General features: G+C 57.4%; 1 protein-coding gene across 1 annotated transcript; it reads right to left on the reverse strand.

Moving 5' to 3' along the window:
* Nucleotides 1–266: 266 nt before the first annotated feature.
* On the reverse strand, nucleotides 267–8,479 carry MB (myoglobin). The gene is made up of 3 exons (XM_047066973.1): nucleotides 8,385–8,479; nucleotides 3,774–3,996; nucleotides 267–413 (listed from the first exon to the last, which is right to left on the reverse strand). The coding sequence occupies exons 1-3, from the start codon at nucleotides 8,477–8,479 to the stop codon at nucleotides 267–269; spliced, it is 465 nt and encodes a 154-aa protein (XP_046922929.1).
* Nucleotides 8,480–8,892: the final 413 nt, after the last annotated feature.

Below are 8,892 nucleotides of genomic sequence, written 5' to 3' on the forward strand. Positions count from 1 at the left end.
GGTTGGAGTAGGGGAGAGAGGAGAGAGGCTGCGGGCGGCAGAGAGCAAAGCGCCACACTTCCGGTTCCCGGGGTGATGACCCCCACAAGGAGCCCCCAGGCAGAGGAAGCCGGCCCGAACAGCATCCCCCCCCTCCCCTCCCCCACCCGCCTCTCAGAAACAAAGCAGACACTCAGAAGCAAACTCTACGTGGCTACAGGAGACCCAGCGCCACCCTCCCCTGGGGCCCGGCGTCCCCGTGGGTGGGGGTGGGGTCGTGCAGGGGCTTAGCCCTGGAAACCCAGCTCCTTGTACTTGGCAGCAATGTCGTTCCGGAACAGCTCGAGAGCCTTTCTCATGGCCGCCTGGGCGTCAGTGCCGAAGTCGTGGGGATGTTTGCTCTGGAGAACTTGGATGATGGCCTCTGAGATGAACTGCAGCGGGATGGATGAGAGGGGTGCTGGTCATGGGGGCGGACAAGCCAGGAGCCAGGGGGCAATCAGGCTGAGTCCCACCCTCTCTTTATTTCAGGGCCATTTATCGAGCGCTTACTGTATACCAGGCATGCTTCCAAGTGGTCTCTGAGATGAATTCCTTTTATCCCTGCAACCCCGGGAGACAGGTATAAACGGGGGACCAGGCCCGTCCCAGTACAGACCCAAGGTTGTGCGGCCCAGTGGGTCGGCTCACCCACCACCCTCCTCGGCTAGTGTTCAGGATGTGGGTCCAGCTGCGGCCAGACAAGGGCCCAGGTGCCGCCTCCGTGCAGACAGCAGAAAGGAGGGGAATGCTCCCATTCCATGGTTTTGTCCAGGAGTTTGCAGTCAGAAAAGCTAGATAGAAAGAAACTATGTCCAGGGTGCCTAGGGGTTGGTCAGTCGGATAGGTGACCGACTTCGGCTCAGGTCATGATCTCGCAGTTTGTGAATTCGAGCCCCACGTTGGGCTCTGTGCTGACAGCTCAGAGCTTGGAGCCTGCTTCAGATCCTGTCTCTCTCTCTCTCTCTCTCTCTCTCTCTGCCCCTCCCCTGCTCACGCGCTGTCTCTCAAAGATGAATAAACGTTAAAAAAACGTTTTTTAAGGAAGAAACTATTTCCATCTATGTATATTTATTTTTTGCATTTAATGGCTTCATAGGATTATTGCTTTAAGCAGCCTATTGGGGGCGGAGCGGGGGTGCAGAGCATCCTATATTCTGTGCCAAGCACAGAGCTGGTGCTCAGAATTCTTGGTGGGCGGGAAGGAGGGAAGAAGAGGGAAGGATCTGGCCTATGGCTTGCCCCCAGGACCCACACTGTCTTCTGTCAGCCTCGCTGTCACCATCACGTTTGCTTGGGCACCCACGATTTCCTTACCAGGAACACCCACAGCATGGCGGCTGTAGCGACTCAACGATCTCATGGGCGTTAAATGCTACTGTGCTCTTCCGACAGTGACTCAAGCTTTGATGTCAACCACAGCCTTGGCCGGCGCACCAAGTGGTGTCACTTTACAGAGGCCGCGACGGGAGAGTAGCCAGACTGAGGTCACGTAGCAAGAGGACTTTGCACCCGGGTGGGGGGGGGGGGTGGGCAAACGGCCGCCAGAGCCAAGGACGGAGGCGGTGACCGTACCTCGTTTTCCCGTCTTCTCGGGGCGCCCCGAGTGCAAGTGACCACGGGCAGGTGGGGGGGGGGGGGCTCGGGCTGCCGTGGAGTAAGCCCCGCCCCTGGAAAACGTGGGATACCCAACCTCCCGGCTCAGCTCCGCCGTGACCCTCATGTGTGACTTATGAAGAGCATGGAAGGGGAGGAACAGACACGGGCCCCGCCTTCCATCTTGCGGGGATCGACGCAGTAAACTAAGCTCGTTTTCAGCAGACCTGGTTTCCAGTCCCCCAGCTTCCAGTGCTACCTTCTCTTTCTGAGCCTTGTTCCTTTGTCCCCCCGGAGGGGATACGTCTTTCCGGTTGTGTTGGGAGCCCACCCCCACGCCACTGGGGTTCAGAGATGCGAGGGCCAGGGTCTGCCCTCGGGGAGCTCATGTCCCAGCCAGGAGACAGCTGGGTAAAGAGATGAGTTACAGTACAGCCGGGCAGAGAATGAGGATAAAGCGCCTTTGCAGGGGGGCGGGGGTGGGGGGGGAGGGCGCCGGTGGACGGAGCAGCTGACGGCCGGCCGCGTGCGGGGGAGGTGGCTTCTAAGCTGGGCCCTGGAGGATGGACAGGGATTTGCTGACAAGAGAAGATGGGGAGGCCAGGGGCCACAGCAGGCACGGAATCTCAAAGCAGGACAGGCTCCTTGTGTCTGTGATGCTGAGTGGGATGGGCGGGCAAGGTTGTCTACGTGTGATTTGCGGGGGCAGCTGGGGCGCAGGGAGGCGAGGCTGAGAGGCTGACGAGGGGTGTGGCGGTGGCGGATGGGAGATACTGTACCGCAAGGGTCAAGGGCTTGAGTTCCGGAGTACCGTTGATCAGACTGTACCTACTGGCTTATTAGCTGTGTGACCTTGGGCAAGCTACCTAATCTCTCTGAGCCTTCAGTTTCCAAATCTGTAAAGTGAGTATGCGAAGGGTACCTGCCTGGCACAGAGTCTGCTAATTGCCTGCCCAATGTCCATTTTCTCCTTCTTCTTTGGTAACAGAACACTGGTTGTATTTGGAGTGGCAACAGACCACGTTTCCCAGCTTTCCATGCAGATGGGTGTGGTCTTGTAACTAACTTCTGGCCAACGAGATGCAAAGGAAACTGTTGCGTGGGATTTCTGCGACTCCTTAAAAGAGAGCTTTCCTCTCTTCTTCCTGCTTCCTGTTGGGAACGTGGACCAGATGGCTGGCGCTCTAGCAGCCATCTTGGACCATGAGTCAACTTTGAGGACTCATGCCAACATTGGCATGAAAGAGGCTGCATTCTCGGTGACCGTGGGGCCCCCACACCAGCTCTGGACTCCCTAGCTCTGAACTTCCTTTGCATCAGAGAAAAAGAGGACACTGAATGCGTCCAATCTCAGGGAGATTTCGAGAATTCCACGCAGTGATCCAGGCGAACGCCCATCCTAACCGGTAGCTATCACCGCTATCTTTATCCTCATCGCTGCATCAGCCTGCCTGCTGCTCCCATCCTGAGGGATTGCGCCTATCCCGAAGGCCCTTTATCCCCCAGATCTCAATGCTCCCTCTTGCCACACCCCTCCTCCCACTGGTTATAAAAGCAGTTCAGGCTCTCCCCTGCCCACCCAACTCCTCAGCCCCTTACAGGAGGTTCAAACCAACTTCTCTTGCCTAGGACACCCGAGGCCTCTCCTTCTTCATCTGTAAAGGTGCTGAAACCAGTATCACCAGCCTGTTGGCCACCCCCAGCCCAGGATCGAGCCCCCGCTCCTATACTCCTGCCTCACGACCCCTGCCCACATCAGGCTCCAGATGGCACAGGGGTTAGGCGCCGAGGGCCTGGGGGGAGTAGAGCCCTAGTTTGAATCCTGTGGGCAGCTATTGCCCTCCCTGTGCCTCAGTTTTCTCATCTGCCCGGTGGGTGTGATAATGGTACCTCCCCGTGGTGGGGGGAGTGCAAGGGGTGCCCCCACTATCCAATCTCCCTTACTTCCCCGGACGACATACCGATCTGGGGGAGAAATGGGTTTCCTCTCAGTGACCGCAGGGGTGACAGCTCGTTTTACAGATGAGGAAACTGGGGCTCAAAGAGGAATGACGTGGGTCACCCACAAGTCAGTGGCCGAGCTGGGACTCGAACCCCAAATCCCAGCCCTTCGAGGCCTCCCCTTCCACCCTCCCACCCGCCCCCGCCCTGCCTCCCACCTCCAGGTACTTGATGGGGATCTTGTGCTTGGTGGCATGTGACTGGGCCAGGGGCTTCAGCTCCGCCTCGTGCTGGCCCTTCTTCTTGAGGATGCCCCCCAGGGCGGTGAGCACCGTGTTGCCCTGCTTCTTCAGGTCCTCGGAGCCCTTCATTTCATCCTCTGTCTTCAGGTGCTTGAACTTTTCGAACTTCTCCAGGGTCTCCGGGTGGCTCTTGAAGAGGCTGCGGGCACAAGGGGGGCTGGAGTCAGACACAGGGGCTGGAGGTGGCGAGACACACGAGTTCCAGTCCCGGCTCCGCTATTTCCCAGCTGCATGACGTCGGGCCATTCGCTTTACCTCTCTCTGTGCTTCTGCTTCCTCATCCAAGCGTAGGGGATAACCGGTGCCTACCTAGAGCAGCGCTGTGGGGGCTCGGTGGGCTGTGTAAAGGCTTGCCTTGCTTATTTCGGGTCAGTAGCATCTGCCTCTGCATTGCTACTCGAGAGGTAGGAAGGAAAGACGCGCCTGCCTCGCTCCCTGGCTCCACCCGATTTTCTCTGAGTCGCCTGGACAGTAGGTGATTAAATCGCATCACGGGCACGAGGCAGAAGGGCCAAGTGGAAGCGGGTCTGCGTGACTCAAGACGGCGACCGCGCAGGGGACCGTCTCTGCAAGCTTCCTGCCTACGGATCATCCTTTGGCTGCTTAAATACTTGCAGCTACAGGAGACTCACTACGTCCTGTGTTAGCTCTCGGGCTCAGGAAGTCCTTGCTTATTTTGCTCAGACGCCCTGTACCTCCCAGGCTCCTCAGATGGTGAGGCCCCGGGGAGGGAGCCACCTGCCAAAGACCAGGTCTCCGCTCCTGCTAGGGAGCCAGGGAGCTTAGCTGCAGAGGGACTCTGCCCTGAGCCACACCTGTAGCCCTGGAGCTCGGTCTTTCCTGTTCTGGAAGGTTGGGTGTCGGTTAAAGGGAGTCATACCTGCCGCCTCGGTGGGAGGTGGCTGTCCCCGTTCCACTGTGGGCCAATGGAGCACAGAGGCAAGTGACATGGGTTGGTGGCAAAGCCCGAACCAGAGATCGGATGGTTCTATAAGTCATGCGCCCTCTCTCTCTCTCTCTCTCTCTCCCTGTCATACCCTGAAATGTTTGCAGGAGTGGCCCTGTCTCCCCAGCCTTCCCCTCCTCCTGTCTAACGGCTTCGGGTCCCTACAAGGTTCCTCTTTTTGTAGCTTCCTGGCTCAGCCACTCGCTTCTTCAGCCCTGCGGTGGACACACTCCGGTGTGTGAAAGCATCTCACAGCACACGCCCATACTCACGTGCATGCACACACGTGTGCACCAAGTAGCACAAACAGGGAGCACACCCTTCTCCCGGGAGCTCATCCCTCCTGCAGCCCCCAGAACACCCAGGGCGATCCACAGCCTTGCCCCACGTCCCCATCTCACCCCCCATCCTGGCCCGGCCAAGCCTGTGTGGCCGGGACAGCTCATCCCAAGGGTCCTATTATTATCTGGTGACAATGATCCTTGAACTCCTGCCTGGCAGAGGTGAGACCTAGCACCCACAGGTGAAGGTCGGAGGTCGGGACGCTGGAGGGAGCCTATCTGGGGCAGAAGAGGGCCAAGGACCTGGTACCCAAGGCAACCAGGGGTCTCAGATATTTGGGGAGCCCCCAAGATGTCTGGGAGAAAGAACGCGGGGATGAGAATTACGAAAGCTGAGTTCTGGTCCCAGGTCCACCTCCAACGTGCTGTGTGACATTGAAAAAGTCACTCAGCTTCTCTGGGTCCTGGTTCAGCCATCCATAAACCAAAAGGGTTGGTCTGGCTGATATTTCAGCCTCCAGCTGTAAGGCTGGACCCCTGCCTCACCTTCCACTCTGTGCCAGTCAGCCCGCGAGCGAGCCCAGATTTACCTTCAACGGTGCAGGAAAACCAGGCCAATGAGTGCCCACCAGATCATTCTGCCATCACTCAGCCGCTTCCCTGTCTTGGCCCAAAGTCCTGCAGCTGGGAGCCCCAGGCAGCCACAGAAGGCCATACCTGGATTTGCCTCAGGGCAGCACCCCAGAAAATGGACAGACGAAGCCCGTCGGCCCGCGGAAAAGGATGGACAGACTTTCCCTCCTGTTTCAGGAGCCCTCACTTGCCTTGCGTCTTCAGCTTCAATCCTACATCTACCTGCTTCGCTTTTCGCAGGCCTGCAGGCAAGTCAGCGAGAAAGGAGGCCACCTCCCAGCTGTCCTCTGAACGGAGGCCCAATCGGACACCCACACGGGAGATGGAGACTCCGACCTGCGGAATGCCTTCCCTGCTCTAGGCAGAAGAACCGGGCTGGGCAGGGCAACCCCGCTCTGATGTGCCAAGAGCAGAGCGCCCCAGAGCAGCCGTGCTGGGTGCAAGCCGCCTGGATGTGAATTCCAGCTGTGCGACTTGGGGCAAGTTACTTAACCTCTCTGTTAAGGGTGGTGATCCTAATATCTACCTCATCGGGTGCTTGGGAGGCTGAGTTAATATACGGGAAGCGGCGAGCCCGGGGGTTGGGGGTGTCCTTCGCGACTTGCAGCAAAGCCCTGAGTGTTTTGTTAACAGGCTCCGCTGAACAGAATATGCCGTCTTTTACAAGAGGAGTAGGAGAAGTGACCTTGCCAAGGTCAGTGAGAAAGCCCAGGCTCAGCCTCTGGAACAGAATCAAGTGGCCAGCTCCCACAGAGGCAGGTGCAGCTCTGGGGGTTAGCACCCCCTCCCTTCCCTCTACACGCAAGGAGGCCCTCCTCCCCGGACCCCGCACAGTAAGAGGGCAGAACCCGTTGGCATGGTCTCTGCGTGTCCCACAGCCTAAGACGTGACGGGGCATTGGGCTTTCTGGGACCTTTCAGGGGCCAGGAGTCTCAGGCATCACATCCCATCCCCAGCCCCTGGCCCTTGGTAGGTGTCCCTGATCCACTCTGGAGAGGGAGGGAAGGTTTCCCCTGATGACACAATACCCCAAGTCTCCTTCAAGTCGCTGCCTTGGGGGCTAATGGCCCCCAGATCACCTTGGAGAGACTTGTGCTTTGCAAACTGGTCTCCAGCCCCAACTCCCCTGCCTCTGCTCCAAAAGCGAAGGAGGAGCATGGGCTCAGGGAATGCCAGGGCATGAGAGCAGAGAGGGACCTCAGAGACCCTGGCAGACAATCGCTTCGTTCAACCGATAGGCAATCAGGAGGAGTGAGTCACTCAGAGAGGAGGAGTGGCTTATCCAAGGTCACACAGCACAGGTGCCTAAGGAGCTGATGTCAACTTGGGGGAAACTTTTGTCCCATCCAACAGGACCTGTTGCAGCCCCAGCGGCCTGCTGGCAGGGACAGGAGGAGAAAGACACAGGGAACACCCCCCATGATGTCAGTCGGAGTAAACAGAGAACGTGACCATCCTTCCCCAAGTGTTTCTAGCGTGGATGACTCAGGGCTCAGACTTCGGATCACAGATCCAGACATGGGAGCCGGACAGAAGTGCAGCCCAAGGAGACCAAAAAGGCATCTGAGTGGGAGAGGGAAACCTGGCTCATGACGAAGGAGAAACTCGTCTGTAAATGAAAGCGTGAAGGACAATCCATTCACTCGTGGCCACCCCAGGGCCACTTTCTCCCAGGTGCAGAAATGTGGATTTATACCCCATTAGATATTTGACTTGCGCTGGCCCAGAGCGTGAGAGAAGGCACCTGGAGAAGAGGGGTCTAACACCGTCTGGGGTGGAAGGCAATGAGAAAATAAAATTCTGTTTACAAGCCACACAACCATCCTTTATTTACAACGCTTGGAATTTTGTTTTCTTTTGTTTGTTCAGGAACCCCTGCAGTCAAGATGTGCTTGGAGACCACACTATTCAGAGCTCTCAAATTCAAGACTTCCTCAACATCAAAAGTCCCTAACGGGCCTCTGTCTTCTATTTTCTAATTATAATACTTCGCAGGTCCTTAAGCTAGCTCCATCCGTAACAACTACTAACATCTTCTAGAACCTGCTATGTTCCAGGAACAGCACCAGGCCCCTTACATGCATTATCTTATTTAACTCTCACTTCTCTCTAAAGGGTAGCACGGAACACCACCGCCCATTGTATAGGAGAGGAAACTGAGCCTCAGAGAGGTTGTGTGCCTTCCCAAAGGTCACACAGCGGTTCGGAAGCCGAGCCAGCTCTAGAGCCTGTGGGTCTTTATCTTGAAGGCCATGTCTCAGTCTTGACAGTTTATAGACCTTTACGGATTTGTGGCGAGGGGAGGTCCTGCCCCTCCCAGGTCCTGTTTGTCCTCGTCCATTTAGTGAAGCGTCTGGACGGGATCTCTCAGGGCCCTTGTTAACTATGACTGCCTACGATTCTAGGATTCCTCTTGGTGGGCGCTAGGCATCCGGGGTTTGATCACCAGGCTTCTCCCACTGCTGGCACAGGCCCGGGATGGATCTCTTTTCCTTTCTGGACGCGAGTCCCTGACACTTACAAGCAAAGGAAAACCAAGTGAAGGTGTTAACAAAGTCGACCGACACAGCCAACTGGTCAACCCTGGGCAACGATTCCGCCTTGCAGGCACGCACCCTTGATCTTTGGGGAGTGGGTGACAGAGGCAATGGGGTCTCTTCCTTTTACCTGATGAGGACCTCCTGCCCGTGGCCCGCGAGGTCGGTCTCCACCTTCCCCCAGACGTTCAGCACCAGCTGCCACTCTCCGTCGCTGAGCCCCATGGCACAGTCTGAGGAAGACAGAAAGAGGGAGTCCGGGCCGACTCGGTGTCCTGGCTCTGACAGCCGGGGTTTGAGACCGCCCGGCCCCAAAGGGATTTTATACCTTCCCTGAAGCTCGACACAGATCACTTGACGGCTCGTTCACTCTCCCCTCCTCTCCCTCCTCCCTCTTTTTCATGAGGGGTCTAATCTTTTCCTTTCTGTAGCTCTCACATGGGAGCTATTTTGGGGCAGGTGCCATTGTGGGGAGGTAGGACAGCTCAGGCCACAGGGGCGCGGGGGTGTTTGTGTATGTGGCAAGAGCAGGGGAGGAGGCTGGGCCACTGTGTGGAGTCTCAGAGGCCAGCAGAAAGGGCACCACCAAGGCCGACGCCAGCAGCCTGAAACTCAACTCTCCCCGTTGTCAACCATCC

This window comes from Lynx rufus, unplaced genomic scaffold (genome assembly GCF_022079265.1).
Source record: "Lynx rufus isolate CCGP_SWC_20201006 ecotype Redwood Valley unplaced genomic scaffold, mLynRuf1.p SCAF_7, whole genome shotgun sequence".
NCBI classification, from domain to species: domain Eukaryota; kingdom Metazoa; phylum Chordata; class Mammalia; order Carnivora; family Felidae; genus Lynx; species Lynx rufus.

What these genes read in the sequence shown, in the direction of transcription:
- MB (XM_047066973.1), bottom strand. Translation starts at nt 8,479, where the DNA reads ATGGGGCTCAGCGACGGAGAGTGGCAGCTGGTGCTGAACGTCTGGGGG. An exon ending in GGGCAGGAGGTCCTCATCAG is followed by an intron (nt 3,997 to 8,384) that starts GTAAAAGGAAGA and finishes TTGTGCCCGCAG; the next exon opens with CCTCTTCAAGAGCCACCCGG. An exon ending in TCCCCATCAAGTACCTGGAG is followed by an intron (nt 414 to 3,773) that starts GTGGGAGGCAGG and finishes ATCCCGCTGCAG; the next exon opens with TTCATCTCAGAGGCCATCAT.